The 25,531-nt window shown below is 36.3% G+C and overlaps 1 protein-coding gene across 1 annotated transcript in view; it reads left to right on the top strand.

Annotated features, from left to right (window-relative positions):
- The window catches only part of LOC134854110 (E3 ubiquitin-protein ligase DTX4-like), a 41,835-nt gene extending 16,848 nt beyond the window's left edge, over positions 1–24,987 (top strand). The window contains exons 3-8 of the mRNA XM_063870223.1: positions 16,156–16,269; positions 17,653–17,800; positions 18,528–19,404; positions 19,912–20,172; positions 21,184–21,324; positions 23,786–24,987. Of these exons, the coding sequence (XP_063726293.1) occupies positions 16,156–16,269; positions 17,653–17,800; positions 18,528–19,404; positions 19,912–20,172; positions 21,184–21,324; positions 23,786–24,390 (2,146 nt within the window). The 3' untranslated portion in view covers positions 24,391–24,987. The remainder of the gene's footprint in view (positions 1–16,155; positions 16,270–17,652; positions 17,801–18,527; positions 19,405–19,911; positions 20,173–21,183; positions 21,325–23,785) is intronic.
- The last annotated feature ends 544 nt before the right edge of the window (positions 24,988–25,531 follow it).

Raw genomic sequence — 25,531 nt, 5'->3', positions numbered from 1 at the left:
GTAGTACTGAAAACCATTTTTGGGCTGCGCCATCTAAGGTTGTTTGTATCAACGCTGTGCGTCGATGTATCCAGTTTTGATGTAGTGGCGTATTAATTGGTTCAGGTCCTATATTTAAAATCAAATTTGCTGTTACTGCATTTAAATAATCTTCTACAGAGTATTCAGGGTCTGTTCCTGTGAAGACCATTAAAGGTTTATTTGATGTTATTGATGATCCACCCATAAGGTATGGATTCATTGTCATTTGTAATGATTCTGCTGCATTTGGCATTTGAGAAAAATTTGAAAGTTGGTTTCTTGTTATTTCATGTTGTTGGAGATAATATGGGAGTGGTATTTCATTTTGCATTTGTGATGCTTGATACGAGTGTGCAGTCATTGGATTTTGTTGTTGAATTGGTTGAAAAGATTGTGTATTAATTAGATTTTGTTGTTGAATTGGTTGTTGATGTTGTGCATCTATTGGTTGTGGAGAAAAATTTCTATGATTTGTACGTGTTCTCTGTATTCCTTGTCTACGATATTCTTGAGTATTTGGTGCAAATATATCTGGTTGTAAGAAATCGTCATCTGAGGATAAATAATCCATTTGATAAGATGTTTGTTTTTTATTTTTATTCTGTTGAAAAAATGGGTAATTTTCACTGCGATCCTGTGGAGGATTTGGTTGAAAATTTTTGGAATTATATTGGGCTGTTGGGTTATCCCAGTTTCGAGGTTTTGTATATTGATTAAAATTCCTTTGTGGTTGATAATTTGTTTTTGATGGATGTGTATAATTATAATTATGGTCTGCAAAGTTGTTTTTAGTGAATGTTTTGCGTGTTTTTGATGGTATTGTCATGGGTCTGTATGTTTGGTAATCCATATGGGAATATTTTGGAGCAACCGAAGGTTTAACGGTTGATTGTAAGGTTACCTGTGTTTGTGAAGGATTTGTATTTCTTGGTGTTGTTAAATTTGGGCGTATTGGTGAAATACTTTGTTGTGTAGTTGTTGTGTGTACAATTTCTTCATTTATGAAGTGTGATGGTGTCTGGATATCTTGTTGAGTAAGATTCCTAGTTCCATTGAGGTTTTCGTTGTGTATGACTGTCGAGTTTAAACTATTATTTTGTGTATCGGGTAAAAATGTATTATAGTTTAATGGTGTTGCATCAATTGTTAATGGTATTACTCTTACATAATCTCTTATGTAAGATATTGTACCTATTGCTTGACTTGAGATTGATTGTGGAAAGCTTATAAATGCGGGATGAGACCATTCGGGGTCCCAAACATAATCTGATTGTTCTGTGATAGCGGTATCATCGTTCGAATTTTGGGGTCTAAAATTTTTTCTTGCTTGTGCAATTAAATCAATATTGTGTGTGAAATAATCTATTATGAACCATGCCAAAATTTTTTGTAAATCGTGTTTGGTATGTTGTGAAACGTCGTCTTTCGTGAAATTTTCTTTAATGATGTTTAAATAACTAGAGAGTAGTGTGATTTCATGTCGTACTCTTAAATGTTTAGATGTTTCTGTCGGTGAGACATTTGTTAATGGGATTTCGTTTTCTAATATCGAAATATAACTATATATTATTGCGAAAACTTCATTGGTGAAAATGGAGTTTGCTCTTTGTGAGTTATGGTATTGGATGCTTTTTATATATTCTGAAAAAACTTTTGAAAATTCTAAATCAAGGTCGTCTGTTTGAATAGTATATGTTCTATTATTATGGTTTGGGGAAGTGAATTCTATAGAGTAGATTCCATACTGTTGTGTTATGTTGCATATATCTTTTAGATAGTGATCTATGATTTGTCTTTTGATTTTTACATCGGGGAACTCTGTTTTACATGGACTGATTCCGGGTTCAAATAAATTTACGAGTAAATTTTGACAAAATATGTGTTGTCCTCTATCAGTATCTGCATCTACTATAAAAGGAAAGATTTCATCATCATCTGGAGTTTCGTCACCTGGGGTGTGTGTTGAACTCATTTTTTCGTTCGATGACTGTTAATATGTAATTATTAATGTGTCGAATTGGTTGATTCCAATTGTATAGATGTACTGGTTTGTGTTTATACTGCTTTTTTATTCTTCTTTTTCCTCTTTGTGATGAATTTGAAGTTGTTTCTGAGTCAGAAAAATATAATTGATCGTGTTGTGGGTAATTTTTATCTATTGATTCTTTTAGTTTGTAAAGTTCGTCTAAACTGTTGGTTTCTGATTCTGAAAATGCGTTTCGATTTTTTGAAAATCTTTTTCGTGTTATTTGTCTTTGTTTAGTTATTATTTTTCTTTTTAGTGTTTGTCGTTTTGTTCGAATGTATCCAACTGTTTGTGTATGAGGTGTGATTACAAGGTCGTATTTTTTGTTATCTATTTCACAATTGTGTAAAATGATTGTTTGTTTATTTCCTAGGTTTTTAAATGACATAAGGTTTAGGATGACGGATGCAAAAGGTTGTTAAATGATTTCTATTTTCCTAAACTGTTAGTTCTTACGATTTTTTGGTTAGCTTAACCTGGGTCTATTTGTTCAGGGTTGGAGAGAAAAGTATATCGATTCCGAAGAATGATTTTTACTTTCTCGTGACTAGTATAAGCTAAGGTGTTAACTTACTTAATCTTACTTAGGGGTAGTGATTGTGTTCAAGGGTTGGAGAATAGTAAATCGATCCACAAGGTTCAGGTATAATTAGAACGCGAGTAGTTCGTTAGATACTATTTTAAACTTACTAAGTCTAAGATTTATCCTGGGTCTGGTAAGAGGGGGGGGTCAAGTGAAGGATGAATAACCGAAGTTCTTCCATGTTTATCCTAATTTGAATGATTAGTTTTGTTTAAAAATTTCTATTAGTCTTGGGTCTTTAGAAAGGGTTGGGTAGTGAATCGACGTTTGAGGTCGTTAGACACTAATTAAGTGGGTGGGGGAGAACAAAGTTGTTCTGGTTGATCCAAGGGTAAGCCTTGATGATCAAATTTGAAATTTAATTAAGTAGAAAATGATTTAAGATCCAAGGATAAGCCTTGATGATCTGGTTTTAAAATTAAGTGAATTTAAGTTCTTATAAAATTTTAAATGTGTGTAAAGGAAAGATTTAGTGTTTTATGATGTTAGTGAGTTGATGATTGCTGTTATGTTTTAGATGATGAAGCTGGAACAACAAGATGATTTATGATTACTAACCATTTATTGTCATGCTACTAATTTTTATTTTTATTTTCCAATAAATATTTTTCAAACATGTTTTGTATAATACTGCAGAGTTTTAGGAAAACGATCTTAGATCTTTTTATCAATCGTTATTGTATAATATTAATTTTGTTTAGCGCCTGAAATGATTTTGAAGAGTAACTTCAAGGTTTATGTTTGCAAATGGAAATCTAAATTCATTGCAAGTAGTATTCGAAATATAAAAGTTTGTTCTGACTTTTGCCGAACTATCATATAACTATACGGCAAGTTTCTACTTTGTCGTATGTCGTCTTTGGTTCGAGGTCTTCTTCCAATTCCGGGTAGTTCTATTATGGTTCGGAATATTGGCTCTGATCTATTGAGTCGGAGAGACATTTCAATTAAATTATTGTCGTATAACATTTTGTAAATGTTTTTGTCGAATTTCTAATCTATTTTTGGTTAATTCTAATCTAGTAAGGTCTTGTTCGAGACTTATGGTCGCACCAGATGAGTTAGGACCGAAGTGTAACTCATAGAGTAATTTCGGATAGGGTACACCGTCTGCTCGTCACGCTATCTTATTTTCGGCCGGATAGATTCGTGCAACTTCTTAGTCTAATACCGATCCTAATCTTACTCTTATACTATCTAGTCTCAGGTTGTTTAACTAGTCTCTGCTAGGCTCAATAGATCTAGGGTATACTGGTTTATTGCGGCTGCTGAAGTGCTCGGGAGAGTCCAACTAATTTCTAAGTTAAATTCAAATCTCTCTGGTGCTGAAATTACAAGTAACTTCAGCACTTACAAATAAGTGGGTTGTTAGTTAGATGGATCATGATTGGTTAATATTAAATACTTTACATTGGTAAAACATTTAATTTATCCAATCATAAAATATAGTTTAGATCAGGTTCCAATTGCAATAGTTAAGAATTTTTTCGATTTTCCAATTTGATTTTAGTGGTTATTTTACCGAGTTTAAATAAAGCAGCCCAATATCGAATTAGGGGTTGCAAATTTGGCCTCCAATTTTGAATGCCCGAATCATTTTAGTTAACGAGTAAGACGATTTTAAAGACTTTTTCAAAAATTTTCAGAAATATCAAATAACAAAACGGTTTACAAAACTTGAAATTCGCAACCCTGTAGTTGGGTGCTATCAGAGTACTCTAAGGAGTTACAAATCTTGCCTCCAAATATGACTGTTCAAATCTTTGTAGTTTTCGAGATATGACGTTTTTTGTGAATTTGAAACTTAAATTATTATTATTCTTTAAAAATCTGAAATTCCCAATCCTGTAGTTAGGTCCTGTCAAAGTACTCTCAAGGATTTCGAATCTTGCCTCCAAATATCACTGCTCAATTCTTTGTAGTTTTCGAGATGTAACGTTTTTTGTGATTTTTAAAAAATTTTCAGAAAGTTTAAATTAATTATTTTTCAAAATTCGAATTTCCCAACTCTATAGTTCGGTGTTATCAGGGTACTCTAAAGAGTTGCAAATCTTGCCACATGCGACTGCTAAACGCGACTGCTCAAATGCTTTTAGTTTCCGAGATGTGAATTTTTTCGATTTTTTCAAAATTTCTCTAGGAACTTATCTACAAAGAAATTCAAAAAAATTGAAACTACTAACTTGATGAAGAAACAATCTTATTGTCAGCGTACACCCAGGCGTCTCAAATCTTGCCTCTTAAAATGAATGCTCAAATCCTTTTCCGAGATACGACGTTTTTTTCATTTTTTTTTCGGGAAACTTAGGATTCCTAACCCTATAGTAGGGTGCTCTCAGGGACTCTCAGTGGTTGCAAATCTGGCTTCCAAATTTCTCCAAAGGCAAATTTAAAATGGGAATTTAAAAAAATTCAAAAGTTCGAAATTACCAACCCTGTAATTGGGTGCAGTCAGACTACACTAAAAATTGCAGATATTGCGATTTTTAGTGTAGTCGAAGCACCGAAGGTGCGTTAATTGCTAGTTTAATTTATTTAAATGTTAAATTATCCGCCCACTCAATAAAAATTTTAATTTAAATCGAACAATTCAAATTGATAAAAATTTAAATTGCTCGGGCGGTATTCGATCCGACGCCAAAATACAGTTAAGTAATGTCAATTGATTTCACTTTTCTCAGTTCCGTGGAAAAAGAAAACAAAAAGTTTTCACGACAAAATTGATCAGATTTTGTTGCAAATAGATATGCTCGAAAAAATGCTTTCAAAGGCGACTGGACTTACCCATACATATGGGGTGAGTTCGTTCAATAATAATTAGCCTTCGATGAAAAAACACAGCGAGCAATATGATAAATGACGATAGGGGACACTTTTTATCAAAAGAAGAATGGTACATACCATTAAGTAAATGCGTTAGAGCATTTTTTCAAATGAACTTATTGCTTCACCCGAATTGTCTATATAGGTAAAAACTGACCAATAAATTAGTGTGCACGTATTATCAGTGTTTCACGTCTTACTATGGCTAAATGCGTGATGTTGCGATTGCGGTTGCGATAAGCAAGCATTAACAAATCGGAATATAGTTTTTTTTGGGGTTAACAATTTGATGAACTATGTCAAATAAATCATTCGATAGCTTGGCCTGTGATAAATTCTAAGTTCTTAGCTTCTTCGACATATTTGGTTCAGAGGTAACGACTACACCTTGGACGGCAAAGGTTCAAGGTTGGAATCTGACCTGGACCATTTTTTTTAACAGGAATGGTTCTGTTACAAAAAGTTGTTGGCCGATTGTTGTTCTGCTTATGTTTCATCGGCATAGTTGTCACCTCAGGTAGTTTTTTGCTGCGAGGATTTTTCATTGTAATAACATGCGAGAGCAAGTGTCTTGTAATCGGGAACTAGACTTTTTTCCCGTAAACTTACACTTTTGTAATTGAAATTGATGTTGCTTTTTTTATCGTTTCGTGGTAAGTTCCAGGCCACTTCTCTCTTGGCCGGAAGGTAATGCGGTTGCCTTTGCGCCTTTTGGTCAGGGTTTCCAATCCTTGCTGGATCTTTTTTATTCAATAACTTAAATTGAAATTATTCGTGAAAAAGTTGAATAGTCAGACTATAGTTTGAAAGCTTATGTTTTGACGGCTTAATGGCTGCGCCTCTTTTTTGCGCTGTAGTTAGTTTTATTTGTAGTCTCAGTTTTCATTGACTAACTACTGAAGTTTTTCAAATTTACTATCCCTGACTGGTAAAGTGTCCGTTTTTTTTTTGTTTTTCACAGAAATTTTATTCGGCTTTAATGCTTTCGGCTTACGTTTTGTCAGTTTAGTGAGCCGATAGTGCATCGCTTTAAGGACAAAAAATGAGTTTCTTTTTAATACACCAGGCTACTTGGTATCATAAAATCACTGAAAACTTGTTAAATGCTAGTTGGTGGTTGTTCTTCGTGTTTTCAGAAAAAAACTCAGAAAATTTTTTAAAGTTTTTTTTCGACTAAGTTATTTCCATCTCACTATCTATTTGGTCGCTTGCAATGATACGGTTTCGTTGTATCGTAAGTGATGCGAAGGTCCGCTTTGCCTTTATGTGGAAAGTGTTGCTAATTTATTCCTGTAATTGATAAATTTAATGAATGATCTGATTTGGTTATAAGGTTTTGCCTCTCAGTGATCTTTTGCATTTGCGCCAAGTTTGCATCCTTTTGAGAGAAAATTAGATTTTTGAATTTAAGATTATTTTCGAGAGTGGGGGAAAAGCGCATAAAATTTAAGACTTTTAGAACATTAAAAGGTTTTTCATGACAACAAGTTTTCTTTCGGCTCTATTTTTGTCGGCTAAGTTTCCACACACAAAAGTTTACTGAAGATTTACTTAACGCCGGCGCTTGTGTTTCTAGGCACGTTTATCTCAAATAAAACTAGATTCCGTGCAAAGTTTTGAGTTTTTGATTTTGTGGTTTTTAACTAGCTGGCAATGCTATACTATTAAAGCGCCATGATAAAAGCAAAAATGAAGCGAAAAAATCTTAACTTTTTCTGGTTCCAAAATTGGATTTTCGTGTTTCGAATGTGAATTTATCTGCAGAATAAAACATTTACATCAAAATTTTTCAAAATGATCCTATTTTTACACCGAAGACTTTAGTCAAGGTGTTATGGTATCGTGTAACGGGGTTTTTTTTTTAATGTTGTCTGTTGTCAAGTGTCGACAAATAACGTCCACAGTTATCAATTATCATGTGGGCTGGACTATATCGCGCTATGCCACGTGATTGCGTATGTTTGTTTCTTTATTTGTTCATCTTTATTTATTTAATTATCTGTTCTTCTATTTATTTAATTATGTTTAGTTTTGAGTTACATTTTTCATCATTCAGGCTCTTTGTCGATATAGCAAAATATTGGTGTATACATGTGTTAGTACGATTTTAGCTCTAGAATTGTTATTTCAGGCTCTTCGTCAATATAGCAATATTTTAGCGTATACATGTGTTAGTACCATTTTTAGTTCTCGAACTGTTATTTTATGATCTATGTCAATATATCAAAATTTTAGTGTATAAATGTGTTATTACGATTTTTAGTTCTCGAACTGTTATTTCATGATCTTTGTCAATATATCAAAATTTTATTGTATGCATGTGTTAGTACCATTTTTAGTTCTCGAACTGTTATTTCATGATCTTTGTCAATATATCAAAATTTTCTTGTATACATGTGTTAGTACCATTTTTAGTTCTCGAACTGTTATTCCATGATCTTTGTCAATATAGCAAAATTTTGGTGTATACATGTGTTAGTACGATTTTTAGTTCTAGAAGTGTTATTTTATGATCTTCGTTGATATATCAAAAATTTAACCTATACATGTGTTAGTACGATTTTTAGTTCTAGAACTGTTATTTCAGGCTCTTTCTCGATATAGCAAAATTTTGGTGTATACATGTATTAGTACGATTTTTTTTTCTAGAACTGTTATTCTTCAATTATTAGTTGTTCAAGTTGTTTGGTTTTTGCTTCAGTTTCTATGCCTTCGGTGTATTGCGCGTAGCGCCTATGTTCTCAGATTGGGTTAATTTTGTCAAAAAGTTTCATGAGTAATTTTTTCATCGCTGAAATTCAAAAATTTTAAAAAGTCAATAATTTTTTAGTTTTCTTCAATTCATTGAAATGTTTGCAACTGTCTGTCGGTGTGGTACGGAATTATTCAAGGTGAGCTTAAGATATAGCGATATATCAACAACCTGTCAAATCTCTTGGTGCTAACTCTAAAGTTGCGTGCGCCCTCTCATAGCTTTATCTACTGTTGAAAGATTACAGTTGATTCAATTCGTTTGTGTATCCTCATCCATATGTTACTAAACATCTTATTAATTTACTTTACATTGTTTTAGTATTTTTAGTTTGAGTTTAGCTAGCAGAGTTTAGGGATATCTCATGGCGCAGCCAGTTGTCCAATATTCGGACGAACGAACAGATCTAGTTGGAGTACAACCATTTTGGGCATAACCATCCTCGGAACCGACTTATCCATGAGATTGTCTGCATAGGCCAATTTTTCTTCGCCATATCTCTACGCAAAAACTGTGGCCCAAATAACTTGCTGATACCACGATGCGGGACCGGTGCACGATGATCCACCATCGAAGCCCGAAATTCCCGTTACAGGTGAAAACGCTGAAGCTGATGCAAATATATTAGGGAGAGATAATGCCGCCGTCAGGAAGGTGCAAGAAGAAAATGATGAGAGAAGGCCCGAAGATAAACCCGTCAGTGTATAATCATGAGGCGGAAAGCTGCATCAAGTCGAAACGATTTTTCGCACTAGGCAACGAGGGTAAGAAAAGGTTCCTGTAACAGAATGCCCACGTCATTCTCAACATTGTCAATTTCGGAGACTTCTACGCCGCATGCGAGTGTCTTTTCAAACGAGACAAGAACTGCATTGTGGAAAGAGTGAATCTGTCTAATGCAAACCAAGGCGAAAAGGAAGGTTCTCAGACTGGCAAGACAGGTAGAAAAATTTGGATGGGCAGAGTACGCCGAAAAGGAAGTGATCAGAGACATATTCATAGCCAAAGTGAGGTTTATGGAAATTCAACGAGAATTATGCTTTAGACCAGGCGCTAATATTGATGAAACCCTAAAATCAGCGTTATTGTAAGAAAAGGGTTAAATTACGGCCATTCCTCTACAGAAGCACAATCGATCACCGAGTACTTCTGGAAATCCATTCAAGATTAAACCTGAGCCCACTATGTCTATTCAACCACGGAACAATGTGCAAAATGGGACCAACAGAGCACTACAAGGTAACCGGAAAAATTGAAAATCAGGCTCCAACTCAGGCAATAAATCGTCCAACAGTCAGACCTTGTTATTTCTGCGGAAATTTGTTTACGTCAGAGCATAGGGAAAGATGTGCACCAAAGGGGGCAGCTTGTAACAGTTACGGGAAGAAGAGCCACATCGCGAAATTCTGTAATTTCACAAAATGCAAGGTCGAAAATGTAGTATCGTACAAAGAAAAAGACTGCAATTTCTTAGACTAGGACAGCGAATCCGAATTTTCAGTTTCGAGAAGTAAAGTCAGTCAATAATCTAGAAGTCATAAATGCAGCCACAGGCCAAACAAAGCGTTTAAGGGTAACTCTTAGAACAACGGGGTCAATATTCAGTGCCACCGTCGACGCCGGAAGCGTGGCATCATTTTAACAAAAGAAAAGCCGACTCATTGAGAAAAAAAGACAAAGAAGAGAAAGTATTATCTTTAGACGAGTACCCAATCAAGACAAAGTAGGATAATTGCCATACAATTAAATTATTCGGTACACATTATCAATATTCATTCGAACGGCTGGTTAGCTAAAGAAGTACAGTTCCTAATTTCAGGAAATCGAACAAGATGTTTATTAGGACTAGACATACAACCTAAGATTGGCATAATAACTACGCAAGTAAAACAAGCAGATTCTCAAGTCGGAGTAATCGAAACCGCTGAAAATGAAGAACCTGAAGATTCGGATTTTTGGAAGAAGAAATTCATGGAAAATACAACGACGTCTTCAATCGACTCGGAAGGTCTAAAACTCACAAGGTCTTCACACTGTTTAAATCACCGCTAGTGCCTATTCAAGAGAAGGTGCCAATTCATTTCCGCAGAGTACCAATTCATTTTCAACCGAAAGTAGGGGCAGAGATAAAGAAGTTGATAAGAGCAGGGCATATAAACAAACTGGACAAGTGTATATCAGATCAGTTTGTAGCTAGATTAGTAGTTACGGCGAAAAGGACGGAACAGTTAAACCAGCAATGGACGTTATACCGAGGAACGCGCAGATTTTCAAAAACAAGTTCCAAATGCCGAATCAATTGGATTACAAGACTCAGCTGCCTAAATCATTACGTCGAAAGATCCAGGTGAAGTCTGGTTCACGTCATAAATCTAAAATATGTCTTCAGTCAGTTACCTTTGGATGAGTCTGTCAGTAAGCATTGTAACTTCAGTATTGTCTGCAGTGAGTTTACTGGTACTACAGATTTAAAACGGGTTTTTACGGACACGCAATATGCCCAAAGAATTTCAGAAGGGTGTGGACAACATGCTACAAATATTATCAGGTGTATTCTGCTTTTTGTTTGATATACTTATTGTTTCGAAGAGTTCCATTTTAGATCATATTGAAACAGTAGAAAATGTGCTATAAAAGGCTAAATGACAAAATATTCGCGCTAAAAGGGAGCAAATGCAAATTTTGAAAGAAAAGTTTAACTTGGCTAGGATTTGAAATAGATACAGAAGGGATTCGCCCAAAACATTCGAAAATCGAGTCAGTGTTGAACCTAACGCTGCCGAAAACTCTAGAACAACATTTTTGGGGTTTTTAAATCACTTGTCAAGGTCTATTCCAAATTTACTATCAAAAACAGAACCACTTAGACCTTCACTAAACGCTAGTAATAAACATAATTTCTCTGGACAGACAAGAAAACGCGTTCAAGGAAGTACTAATTTCAATTAACTACTTTCAATTAGACGCTTTTACGTCGAAAGAGTTGGATATACTAGCAGTTGCATGGTACTGTGAATACTTCAAGAAATACGTACTGGAGAACCACTTTTACTTTTTAACAGATCACAAAGCTTTAGTTTCAGCACTCAAGGAAAACAGGAGTAATCGTGCCTATGAATCACGCCTAACATTATTACTTCACACATAGCAGGCTTAAATATTGGTATAGCAGATTATCTTTCTGGCAACCCAAAATTTCCAGCTCCACCTCAATCTAGTTATGACGAATAATTCGCGGTGAAGTCCATTCAAAACTTTGACAAGGCATGTAATTATCTCCAGAACATGTCCGGAAAAATTCAGCTATTCAGAACATACTCCGGAACACTGCTTTAACATATCAAGTCGATCCATTTATTCCACAAATTCTAATCATTATCCCAATTTAGTTAGTAATTATTTGCCTCAATTGAATTTTTTTAAATGGCTCGTTAATTCGTTTTAGTTCGATAGAAGGCGTCGCTACATGTATCAGAAGCATGAACCAATCATATTGAAACCGCGGAATATGCAAATTTTTAGTCGGGGATGAAAAGAAATTCCAACATTATCTCGACCAATCAGAATCAAGTTGCGGAATTTGCGTAATTTCATTCGGAGGCGGCAGAAGATATGAATGTGATATTAGCCAATCAGAATCGAGCAAATTCGCCGAACGAAACTGCATTTAGTATAACACGAAACCGTAAGAGGGCGTCGTATTCAAAACCAACCAATCAGAAAGCAGTATCCGTACTAACTCAAACTTTAGCAAATTTTCATTGTCTCCGACTTTAATTCCATGCAATTTGTCCAAGATTATTTCGGAAATTTGAGCAATTTTGCATGGAATTAAAGTCGGAGACAATGAAAGTTTGCTAAAATTCCTCTAATTTCCGAAATAATCTTGGACAAATTGCTAAACAACAAAATTTTTCAGATGTCGAATAGCGAATTCAACTTGCCCTCGATAAATCTTCAGGCTGATAAATACGGATCGGAACAGACTGAAACGACGCCGATCATTTGAAGAAAGCCAGAAAATTAGGCGAAACAGAATGAAGCAAGCCTCAGTAACGAACTTGAGACAGAAATATGCCAAAATTTTGCCAAATTTCCGACTAAAGAGGTCAACAAAGTATCAAGATCAAACATTATGGTGAATCATATGAATACACAACGAACACACGGATTGTGTCAGACGACAAAAAGTCCTTCGCAACAGGACTTTGCAAACTGCTAGACGCGTGTTTGCTGGCCGAGTTAACGGCGGGGGATTTTTAACTGGGACCGTTGAAGAAAATCATTTTGGCCAGAGACAGACAGGGATTCATACGGCTGGGAAACTACATGGCCTGTTTCTGGGAGGATTTCGCAGACATCAACGACTGTGTTATAATAGATTATTAATTGGCGATTCCGTGTTCTCTACGGTCTACGGAGCGATAAAAGGACATATCCAGGTCAAGAAGCGATAATAGACGCCGCAGTTTATATCCGGTGGCCACATGTGCTCCGCGAAAATATCGAACTCAGAATTGTAGACAATGCTCAGAATATGGTAAGAATATCAAAACCTTAAAACCATTGAATTCATCTAATCCACCGCCAGATTGGTTGTACCGAGTGAGGAATTACAAATGGATTTCGCTGGCTTACATTTGGATATTCAGGTTAGATATGTCAGAATATTGTAGGGAAAATGGAATTAAACAGATATTTTGTCCCGCGGTGATCATCATGGTTGCAGACTAGTTGAACGATGTATTCAAACAATCAAGAGCAAATTGGGGACAATGCAACTGGATCCCAATTTCACTAAAATCAATCCGCAGTTAAACTATTATTGAAGATATTCGGACCGTCAAGCATACTTCTCCTAAAAATTCACCATTTGAACTTCATTTTGGATGGAAACCGAACACTTGTTTTTTGCTTTTAAGAAGCAAACTTTTGGATAATTTAGATCGCAAAAACTTGGAAAGGGACATGCTGACACCTGAGCAGATGAGAGAATCGTCGGATTCGAGAACGAGGCTCAAAGCTGTTCGCCGGGGTGAAACGAGCAGCACTATGTCACCAAAAATTGGACGACGGTCAGGTTTGACGACGCTGGAAGGTTTGAAGATACTAGAACTTCTGGCAAGGCATCCAGTTATTGGCGTCTAATCAAGAAGCAGTTGAACCATGCAAAAGGAGCTGAAATCCTCAGAAATTTCAGGGACAGAAACCAAATTTCGGCTTCTACATTTTTGGCTTCTTGCGAAATGATTTCAGCAAGAGGAGCTGAAATCCTCCATGCAAAAGGAGCTGAAATCCTCAGAAATTTCACGGACAGAAACCAGATTTTGGCTTCTACATTTTTGGCCATTTTTGGCTTCTTGCGAAATGACCTAAATCAAGGCACATCGAGATTTAGAGTTGAGGGGAGAAGCAGACAAGTCGTCCGAAATCATCACGTAATCTTAATACGATTATATCAAATTCTCTGAAATCATCAAGTACTCTGAATCCAAACAAAGTCCAAACAAATTTCCGACTAAAGAGGTCAACAAAGTATCAAGATCAAACATTATGGTGAATCATATGAATACACAACGAACACACGGATTGTGTCAGACGACAAAAAGTCCTTCGCAACAGGACTTTCCAAACTGCTAGACGCGTGTTTGCTGGCCGAGTTAACGGCGGGGGATTTTTAACTGGGACCGTTGAAGAAAATCATTTTGGCCAGAGACAGACAGGGATTCATACGGCTGGGAAACTACATGGCCTGTTTCTGGGAGGATTTCGCAGACATCAACGACTGTGTTATAATAGATTATTAATTGGCGATTCCGTGTTCTCTACGGAGCGATAAAAGGACATATCCAGGTCAAGAAGCGATAATAGACGCCGCAGTTTATATCCGGTGGCCACATGTGCTCCGCGAAATTATCGAACTCAGAATTGTAGACAATGCTCAGAATATGGTAAGAATATCAAAACCTTAAAACCATTGAATTCATCTAATCCACCGCCAGATTGGTTGTACCGAGTGAGGAATTACAAATGGATTTCGCTGGCTTACATTTGGATATTCAGGTTAGATATGTCAGAATATTGTAGGGAAAATGGAATTAAACAGATATTTTGTCCCGCGGTGATCATCATGGTTGCAGACTAGTTGAACGATGTATTCAAACAATCAAGAGCAAATTAGGGACAATGCAACTGGATCCCAATTTCACTAAAATCAATCCGCAGTTAAACTATTATTGAAGATATTCGGACCGTCAAGCATACTTTTCTTAAAAATTCACCATTTGAACTTCATTTTGGATGGAAACCGAACACTTGTTTTTTGCTTTTAAGAAGCAAACTTTTGGATAATTTGGATCGCAAAAACTAGGAAAGGGACATGCTGACACCTGAGCAGATGAGAGAATCGTCGGATTCGAGAACGAGGCTCAAAGCTGTTCGCCGGGGTGAAACGAGCAGCAGTATGTCACCAAAAATTGGACGACGGTCAGGTTTGACGACGCTGGAAGGTTTGAAGATACTAGAAACTCTGGCAAGGCATCCAACTATTGGCGTCTAATCAAGAAGCAGTTGAACCATGCAAAAGGAGCTGAAATCCTCAGAAATTTCACGGACAGAAACCAAATTTTGGCTTCTACATTTTTGGCCATTTTTGGCTTCTTGCGAAATGACCTAAATCAAGGCACATCGAGATATAGAGTTGAGGGGAGAAGCAGACAAGTCGTCCGAAATCATCACGTAATCTAAATACGATAATATCAAATTCTCTAAAATCATCAAGTACTCTGAATCCAAACAAAGTTTAGGAAGAGAAGCAAATAGAGATTATTCCGGCCAGTCCTAAACAGCCGACAGCCACTCAAACGCCCTTACATAATCCAGAACCACCACAGATGAAACTGAGCACGAGAGCGAATGAGCCAGACAAACAGCCAGAAATATCACCGGTCAAGGAGAGTCAGCCGAAATCACACGAAGTAATAGCAGCACCGAAGAACTAAACAAGAGGCGGAAGAAACCAAGTCGAATGTGTCAAGTTCATCGAGAAGTTCAGGCAGGATGAAACGAAAGACTAGATTTTATGGAAGCCCACCACGTCTTGCAGTTAATGCAGTTGAGGAGGCAGGGACGAGTGCATCGAAGACGCCAGCTATTCCGCAATCAGAAGAGCTGTATACAGCTTTAAGAGCGGTGTAAATCTCGTCAGGCAGTTTTCAATCGTCTGAAGAACAATCGGTAGTCGGAAGGAAAATAAGTACTAAAAAACTATGTGAACCCGTAGTGAAATCAAAAGTGGTTCCCAAAAACAAGTGAGCGGAAACTGTTATTGATTATTTAATATTTACAATTTGCATTAAAAATTTTTCCTATTGGGGAGAATGTGATACGGAATTATTCAAGGTCATCCTAAGATATAGCGACTTAGACTATTTAATCAACAACCTGTCAAAACTCTTCGTGCTAAAGTTGTGTGGGCTCTCTCATAGCTTTATCTTCTGTTGAAAGAGTACAGTTGATTCAATTCGTTTATTTATCCGTATCCATATGTAACTAAGTGATATACCATCTTGTAACTAGGCATCTTATTAATTTACTTTACATTGTTATAGTATTTTTAGTTTTGAGTTTAGCTAGCTGAATTTACGGATATCTCAGTCGGTTATGTTTCTTTGGTTTGATGCAGCGCAAATCGTGAAGCACGGTTTTGCCTGTTTATAAAAGTTAGTAAAGTTTGCTCCAACTCAGTATGCTTGGCCTTAAAACACCTAGACTGAGGTTAGCGATTTTTATTGTGCTGGGTATCCCGTTTTATCCCACATGGATCATAGTTTATTGCCATCAGTGCAGAAATATGTAAATGAATTGTGTTTACTTACTTCATGAAGTATAATCGGAATGTGACTGGGAACTTGAATTAACGGCTGAATTATCATTTTTATGTTGTTTCAGAATGGACTCTGGGAGCATGCGTCCCGTGAGGCGCACCCTCTACCCCTACGATCACGTGACCCTATCCCAGAATGTGATGTGGGACTGGTTGTGCGAGAGTGGTGCATGGTCTAGGTCAGTGACTAATTTTACAATTCATTGACGCAATACATTTGTTGGGTTAAAGGAACCTTGTTTCTTCAAAAGTGTAAGTCAAACTTTTCTATGATGCATCAATGATGTAATAGGGTTTACTTATGATTATAAGAGAGTATCAGGGCGCTGTGTGAAAAGAGAAGATTCTTCCGACCTCGGATCTTTACACTAAATTTTCGGAAAAGCATTTTAAAAAGTTTTTTTTTCGGTAACCATTTGATGAATAAATGCGAAGTTTTTCTTTACTTTTCAGTGCTGAAACTGCCCTTAAAGTAGCCGAATTGTAAAGTTTGTCGACTCGAATTGGTCAACTCCAGCAAAAATATTCTATCAGTTTTGTAAACTTGATAATAAATAGCTAAGTAAAGACAAAATTTGCTCGATTTTACATTTGAACTTTAATAGAGATATCCAAAAACAATTTTTGAAGAGTCGATGAACCTAGATCAGGCTCTTATACAGTGCTGATTTAAATTATCCGGACAAAATGAATAAAACTGAAATTTAAAACGCGTTTTTATCAAATTGGGTTGATTTTAGACAAAAATTGATAAACACCAGCCTTGCTTGAAATTTTATATAGTGCTTTATAAAGTAAAAATGACATGTTTTGGCTATCAAACGAAAATAAATATGTTTATACAAAGCTGAGAAATTTATACCCTTGTTAAATTTTGTTAGGCTAAATAAGAGGCTTGCAGTGATATAGTTTTGTCAGTAAATGAACGCATAGGTTTGGAGTAATTCTTGATAGACTAAAAAATGCCACAAATAATCGCTTTTGGGGTAAATTTATGGGCCCACAAAAACAAGAATCGCGATTATTTTTTAAAAAAATTTAAGGAAAAGTCATAAAATCTGTCAGGCTCAAATTTACTTTTTCGCGGCTCGACTTTCGATTTCATTTCAAGTATATTTCATTTCCTTTGTTAAAAAACGCAATTTCCACTATCGAACAGCGAAAGTGTAAAAGTCACGAAAAACGTGATTGACTTCTAGTTTCGAAAATGGAAATTAATTTTCAGATTTGCCCGCGAAATGAAAATTTTACCTATTGATCTAGTTTACTCAAATTGGGTTAATTTTATCAAGAAAGTGTCAATCATAATTTGTTCTAGAAATTCCAAGGGCTTTAAGGATTTTAAAAATGTTCGTGGAAATTCGAAAGTCCTTTTTTTCTATTTAACTGCGTTCTTTGACTCATTTCCAACTCTCCGTTGGCTATGTTGTATTCTTGTTCTAGGTTTTTTTTGCAAAGGTAACATTGGCAGTGTGCTAATTACAAAGAGTTGGGCAATTGCTGTTTGTTTATTGATTTTTTTGTTAATTGATTTTTTTGTTTATTTGTTGACTATTGTGTAGGTATGACGTGGACACTTGTGCGTACATTGAGGTGGGGAGACTGCACAAGAAGAAGGTGGTGGATCTGTACAAGAGCAGCTACCTCCCCTACGTCATCAACCTCAACGGAATGGTCCAGATCAAAAAAGACTCGGGCTTCAGACGCAAGGTGAGCTGGTGCTTTTTGTTGCCAAGTGAGTATCTTCCAGGGGCTTGTTCTAAAGTGACCCTTTTCGAGGGCAGTAATTTTTTGACTTGTTTTCGAGTGTTTGAGGGTTTTAGGCTGTTTGTTTTTCACTATTTCCTTGCAAGTTACTTCGATTTTATTGTCTTCCTAGTCGTCGTTACCTTTGCGATAAGACTTTTTTCTGTGAATAACCTTGTTTAAAGGCTCAATTCAATGTTCGTAGCGTCCCCGGCACGTTTATCCTGGAGATAACGAATATGCCTGGGACGGCAAAGGTCCTGGATTAGAATCTGACCAGGACGTTTTTTTTCAAACGAGAAGTTTTCTGTTTCAAAAAGATTGTCGGCCTATTGCAGGTCTTTTTATGCTTAGTCGGCTTAGTTGCTACATCTTAGAATCGTTTTTTGCTGCACGCAGTTTTCATGTTTTCATTATAAAACCAAAAAAAATTAAGACCAGTTACTTTTCCAAATAGTTTTCGGCATGATAAGCACGACTGTTTGGGCTTCATTTTGATGCAACATACAATCACCTACGACCTTTTTCGGAGGCATCTGAAATTTGATGAAAAATAGCCAAGGTCATAGTTTTGTCACATCTATGAGAATTAACAGGGAACAATAATCTGGATTTCCAGTGATGTTTTCAACGGTGGGCTTACCTTGATGATCGCTGGGTTAGTAAATGAATAACAGTTGATTATTCTTAGGTTCGCCGAACCGTGATGACTAATCATTTCCCTCGCGACGGCGAATATCCCGCAACCGCAGCTGAATCAGATGCTGCTGTTGAGGCTGTCCCTGAAACATCTGCTGAAAACACAGGTACAGATGACCTGGCAACTGAGTCGCCAGTTATGAAAGGTGCTTCGGATATCAATGTGGAAAATACTAAGTTGGCGGAACTTCCGGAAGATCAACCGTGTTCCTCAAACTCTTGTGCAGTACCATACGAAGCGAACATTGCTGGCGAGAATGGCATCGAGTTGTTGCAGTTTTCAGCCAACCAGTTAGATGACGAACATGTATCCTCTGTTGCTAATGGCCTTGAACCGCTATTGTATGATCCAAATGTTACTCTTGTCGAAAATACAAACGTAGTGTCTATAGGAGAGGCAACCAGTCCTTCAGAGTCAGGAGGAGTAACGTCTTCGGCATTAGTGACTATGCAACCGTCTTCGCAGCAGCAATCTAATGAAGACGAGGAAGAAAACAATGGATTTGGCCAAACTCAGTTCGAATACCTTCAACAGGTGTTCATGGCTCCGACTAATTCGTCCCATCTAATCACCCGCGCTTTTGCGTTTTTCACCGCAATGATGCTAGCACCGATAGTCCCGGTTCTGCCCCGGACCCCTCCGATTCCAGTGTACATCCCGCCTCTCTCGAGTCGCAAAAATACTCGAAGAGTGCAAGGGGTGCGAAAGCCGAGTAGTCCTGGTAAAAGTGGTCAGTACAGTCAGCAAATGGACATTGTTTTGAGGAAGTACAGCAGGAAATGTAAGAAACCACCTGAAGATGACTGTGCTATTTGCATGATGCCCTTGAACGAGTTCTCCAGTTTTGTCGTCAATGAAAACTTCACAGGTAATCAATTAAGCTCTGTATGGCCATGGTTGATTTTAATTGTTACCCTAAGCAAAAATTTGTTATAGTACAATAAGGTTCGAGTCCAGTAGTATCTCAAATTTTATATTTCAAGGCATGTTTTGTAGAGGTATTTTTTTATTGAGTGTTAAGAGCTCTTTTTCTGCTTTTGTATGCGTAATGCAGCTGAGCGTCTTTTGTCTGTTGTCATCTTTAAGGAGTCATTAGATTATTTCAACTGACAAAAAAAAGAATTTGGTAGTATTTCAATCTGAGGCAATCGATGATGGATTGTGCTCATGAAACCAATTTCCACATGAGGACGAGGAACGAAGATAAATTAGCTGGTGTCCCAGCCTCTCGAATAAGAGATCAGTTGTTCGAGACCTGTTACGACCCGTATTTGTCGAAAGATGTACAATCGTATAAAAGCATGACGCGTGAAAAAGTTATTATGGGGGAAACAAAACAAAGAAAAGAAGGAAGCTTTGAAGGTTGTAACTTTAGGAAATGTGCAAGCGGAGAGTCAAATCTACCAGCTGAAAGAGTGCATGCACACCTTCCACAAGACATGTGTGGAGGAACTTTACAAGAACGGGAACAGAGACGGATCCCTGCAATGTCCAACATGCAAACACGTGTACGGAGTGCTCTGCGGAACCCAGCCGCCGGGCAATATGCACTTCCACGTCATCCCCTTCTCACTCCCGGGGTATCCGGAGTGTGAGACGATCCAGATCATCTACAATATCCCTGCTGGAATACAAGGTATGATAGAGTTACTGCAGCCACAAAAATGATAATTGACTTTGAATTAGGGAGGTTCCGATAAAAAAATCTTGGATATTTTCTTGCGCTCTCCCCAAGCAGTGAAACCCTTCTTTGCGATGTTTTTTGATGCTTGCGGTCAATTTTTTTTCCGAGCGCTTTCACTCAAACTTATTATATACTGCCAATTTCATGAAAACTTTTGGGTTGGGTTTCAACCTTTATTAAGTGTAAAAGAGCGAAGTGATTGTTACTAATATAAGTCCTAATTTTTCGCGGCTTTACCTTTGATTTCTTTTTAAATTCAGTTCAGTTCTTTTGTAATAAGGAAGACAAACTCCACTATCGAGCACCGAAAGTGTACAGGTCACAAAAAACGTGATTGATTTGTAGCTTCAAGAAAGGACATTGGTTTTCTGAACTCCCAGGCGAATAAAAAATACCTATTGATCCAGTTTTCTCAGAATTGTTTAGCTTCAAGGTTTCATTAAAATCTTGATTTTCAAAAGAGTTTTAACGTGATACAATTTTTTCTACAGTTGAAAAATGTTTCAACATGTCTTTCGGTTTCCATGTTAGTTTGCACTTTTCCAAGTGGGCTAAAATGAATTGCTTCTTATGCAGATGTCATTAACTCGATTTAGATGAGTCATACGTTGCATAATTGAAGATGGAAATGTTCGGTGATATGTTACAATAGGTGGTAATTTTGAGGATAGTGCGTGCATGTATAAAATTTGAGAACTATAATGCATAATGTAGTCATTTCATTTTCAATCAATTGTACATGCTATAAGATAGTTTTTGTAATATTATTACTCTGCCAGATGAAATGCTATTCAAAAATTCAAATTTTACACTTCTTTTGCCACAAAAATTTGGCTTTTGAAATAAATTATAAATAATGTGGGAACTATAACAAACAACGAGCGAGCTATTCAAATTGACACTACCACCTATTGTAACATATCAGTAAATGTTCATTTGTTGTGTTGTGTTTGACTGATGTAGGGCTGGAGCACCCGAGTGCCGGCCAAGAGTACACTGCCCGCGGATTCCCCCGCAAGTGCTACCTGCCTCACAACGAACAGGGTATCCGAGTGCTCAAACTGCTCGTCATTGCGTGGGAGAGACGCCTCATATTCACTATCGGTATGAAACAATATTGGCTTAACACACCTAAACATCGCGTACGATAGTTTGAGTTTAGCAGTGAATTAAACAAAGCTGTCCTTCACACTACAAACACTATAGAAAGCAAAACATTTGAATTTGACTTTGTAGTGAGCAAAAAATACGTATACAAAATTTAAATCACAAGGATCGAGAACGAGCCCTGAGGCTCGTCAAGGCGAGACCCCGGAAAACTAAAAACACGAGAATTAAGATAAATTTATGCAAAATGATTCAATTTAAATCGGAGTTAGCTTTAAGGAAACAGCTCTTAATATGATATCTGTAATTATAAATTAGTTTATCTTTTTTTGTTTAAAAATGTCTAATAGCAGTTTGAATGAAGGTAAAAAGTTGTAAAGCTTTCTAAGCCTGTGGCTGAAAGAACTGTTCAGCCAATTAGTTCATGCTAGTTGCAAGTTAAAAATTTTCGATTTTCGAGCTCTGTTGTACCTGCTTTGTGAAAATTATTCCTTGTTTAGATTTTTTTATCTAGAAAAATTGGCATCACGGTTTCGATTTTCTCTAAAAATAATTGTATATATCCGTTTTTACACAAGCAATGCTTGTGTTATAGTATGAACTATCTTTTTTTCCCAACCTAAGTCGCAAATATTGTTGCGACGCTAATATTGTTGCGATAAAATGTGTTCAGTTTGAAAGTGTTCCTGAGCTTAAATTTGGAGATTTATTTCACCTTTGATCGTTTTTTGTGAAGTTATGGGGGTTAAAAATTGCCAATTTGGGACAATTCACGCACGATATATTACGCGCTATTAGCGCGTAAGCTTGATTTTATCCGTCATAGAAATCGTTCTAAGTTGGTTGAAGGAAGCTTATTTGCTATAATTGATTTTTACTAGGAGCGAAATTGATCTTTTTGTACTTAGTATGGCGTGTGGGGGATGCTTTTCACAAAAAAAAAATCTCAAATTAAAAAAAAATTCATTTTATTTTTAATACATTTAATTTTTTCATGTTATTACTGCTCCATAGACTGATCTATAAATTGAGGCATGTTAGTTGATAACTTTCTCTTTTTTTTCAAATTGAACGGTACTGCTAATGCGTCATAATTGGCATGCGTCCCTTTAGAAATTTTGTAGACTCAAAAATTTACTCATTCAGTTTTTCCCAGTAGCATTATTGGTCATATTTTTGCTTGTGTATGCGAAGTGCAACTTCGCCTCTGTGTTTCAATTATAAAACTGCAAAACATTTAATGACGAACAGCCATATGCTAATACGCCATATGAACATTTTTACCTAAGCGAACTTGAGAGCGTAGTGTATTAGTACGAACCTTCTTTTTTTCCGAACCAACTCGCAATTAAAAGTGTTCTAGTTTTAACTTTTTTGGTGGCACCTTTGCTATAATCACGATATACGTGGCATTAGAAATTTCATAGTATCTGTTCTCTGCTTTACTGGTGGCTGGTATTTGTGATTTATTAAGAGTCAGTGGTTAGTGCGTGAGACTCATAATCCTTAATGAACGTAGTGAGTACTCTTAAGTAGGTCTTGCTGATTTTTTTTTGCTTTTGTCAGGAAAAAGTCTTAAAATTTGTTCACGCTCAATTTAGATTTTTCGAGGTTTGACTTGTGATTTCTTTTTAAGTTCAGTGCATTTCCATTGTTAAAAGCAAAGCAAACTCCACTATCGAACATCAAAAGGGTAAAGGTCACGAAAAACGTGATCGACTTCTAGTTTCGAATATGCAATTTAATTATGAGGTTTCCCAGCGAAATAAAAGTTGTACGTATTGATCCAGTTTTCTCAAATTGGGTTAATTTTATAAAAAATGTGTCCATCATAAATTGTTCTACAAATTCAAAGAGTTTTAAGGCATCTATTTTTTTTCTTCGAAGCTCAAAAGTTGAAGGCTCTCGAAAAAACAAGTCATTACTCTTTTCATTACTGCGTTCATTGCTCTTTTTCAACTGTTAGTTGGATAGGTTTACTAATTCGAGTCTTATTTATATTTTTTCTTTTTTACAGCTTCTTTTTTGTCATGTTTTCGCTAGTGTTTGCGAAGGGCACCTTCGCCTCTGTGTAAATCTCAGGAGTAGTTTTTGAGAAAAAACATTCCTCGCTTGATATTAATTGGTGCTGTCATAGCGGAACCGTTTTCAGAGCTATTCAAGTGGAACTGTCTCTCCCAAACTTATGTTCAAGATTTCCCAAAAATAATATTTAAAGGCTTTGGAAAATAAAATGGCCACTTCCAGCCCGATTGAGTTTTTTATTATACCTTAAACTGTGTACTATAGAATAATTTTCAGCGTGGATAGATTTTCGCTACAGCAATTGTTCATTTTTTTAGAATCTTAAAAAAATGAAGAGCGGCAAAAAATCGTAGTTAGGCAAAAATAGTTTGTAAAGGTATTAACAGTATATTTGCAAATGCAGATTTGAAAATGGGTTGTTCTGATTATTCAGGTCGCAGTGCAACATCAGGCGAAGACAATACGGTCATTTGGAACGACATCCACCACAAGACTGAGTTTGGATCAAACACCACAGGACACGGATTCCCTGACCCTTGCTACTTCTCAAACGTTCTCTCAGAACTGCACGCCAAGAACATCACGGAGAGTTTACTGGATCAACACACGTCACCAGCAGAACTGTCGTCGACAATGCCTCGTCGTACGAGCGAAGAAGTGACGAACATTAATTCAGTGGTATCCCAGTCTCATCCGACAACTAGCAGTAACTTTTTCACTGAAGGATCAGGAGGCAATGAAATCACGACAACGACTTGTGTGTTAGACATATTGATAGCATCGACAAGTGATGTTTGTCGTTCCGAAAACTCGGAAAGAGTAGGAAAAGACGCCCAAAATGTTTCAGCCATAGCACCACAGACGTCGCATGATCAGATGCAATGCAAGAATCCTGAAGTTTTGCAATTGACGTTGTCACCAGGAGCAAACAGCGACGTCTTAACAGCAGAAGAGAGTGAGCTGAAATGTGACAATCTTACACTGTATGCTTCAGAACACGAAAACTCCGCGCTTATTTCTCAGATTGAACAAACTTGAGAAAATTAGAAATTTGATGTTTTATACTTTGCATCTGATTCCCTTTAAGTGTTCTATGTTCCCTAAAGCAGATTAGTATTTCTAACTTAATGTTGACTGACGTTTTGTTTTTATTCATTGCTCACGTCTTTTTTCAACTTGAATAGTTTTCCTAAACGCCAGTTTTATAAATTAATTTCCAAGTGTATGCAAACTATGATGCTCGAAATGAAGTTCAGGAAGTTGCCAAATTTGAGCGTATGTTGCTTTTTAAAGTATGACAATTTAGCTCCTTTTGCAAATCTAACGAAGAAATTTCAATCATGCTTAATTGCATTATTTAACCAGTGAACTAGTTGGAAAATACTCGTTGTCATTTCCGAGATAATATAATCATTTATATTTATTTTGGATGGTTCATACATTGTTCTATAACCAAATGGCTAAACTATCGAAGAGTGGAATGAACAACAATAACTGCACAGTCGATTCGGCTTAAAGTATTTTTCTTGATGCTTGTAGTGTAAATTAGAAAAACTATGAATTAGTTTAGATGAGTCTTTTCGATGTTACAACTGGTATGTATCTAAATGTGACAACTAATAAATTTTAGATTAAGTTTTTTTTTTCATTTTACACATAAAGCCTCAGTCAAAAAGTAGACACTTTTAGATAGCCGCATACAACTGAGCTACCCTTCAGCCATACAATTTAAGCCAAGCCTTCAAGTTTTGACATGAGATGGAATACTTTTGTTCCCACTACCGACCCACGGTGTAGGAAAGAAGCTGATATGTTAGAATAGGTAGTAAATTTGAGCTTAGTGAATGTATCACAATTGAGAACTATAATTCACAATATAGTAATTTAATTTCCAATCATTTGTACAAGCTACTAGGATAGTTTTTGCATATACTTAACTCTACCAGATGAATTTTATTAAGAGTAATAAAATTTTATTAAGAGTAATAAAATTTTATTAAGAGTAATAAAATTTTATTAAGAGTAGTAAAGGTCTTATAAAGGTCTTGCTGATTATTTTTTGTTTTTTTTTTCAGGAAAAAAAACTTAGGTATATATGCACTTTTTGAGTTCAGTTGAAATTTATCTGCTGAAAGTGACGTAAATAACACTCTCCAAATACAAACGTGCAAATGGCGAG

This window comes from Symsagittifera roscoffensis, chromosome 9, assembly GCF_963678635.1.
Source record: "Symsagittifera roscoffensis chromosome 9, txSymRosc1.1, whole genome shotgun sequence".
Classification (NCBI taxonomy): Eukaryota; Metazoa; Xenacoelomorpha; order Acoela; family Convolutidae; genus Symsagittifera; species Symsagittifera roscoffensis.
This window is presented reverse-complemented; position numbering and strand designations above follow the sequence as displayed.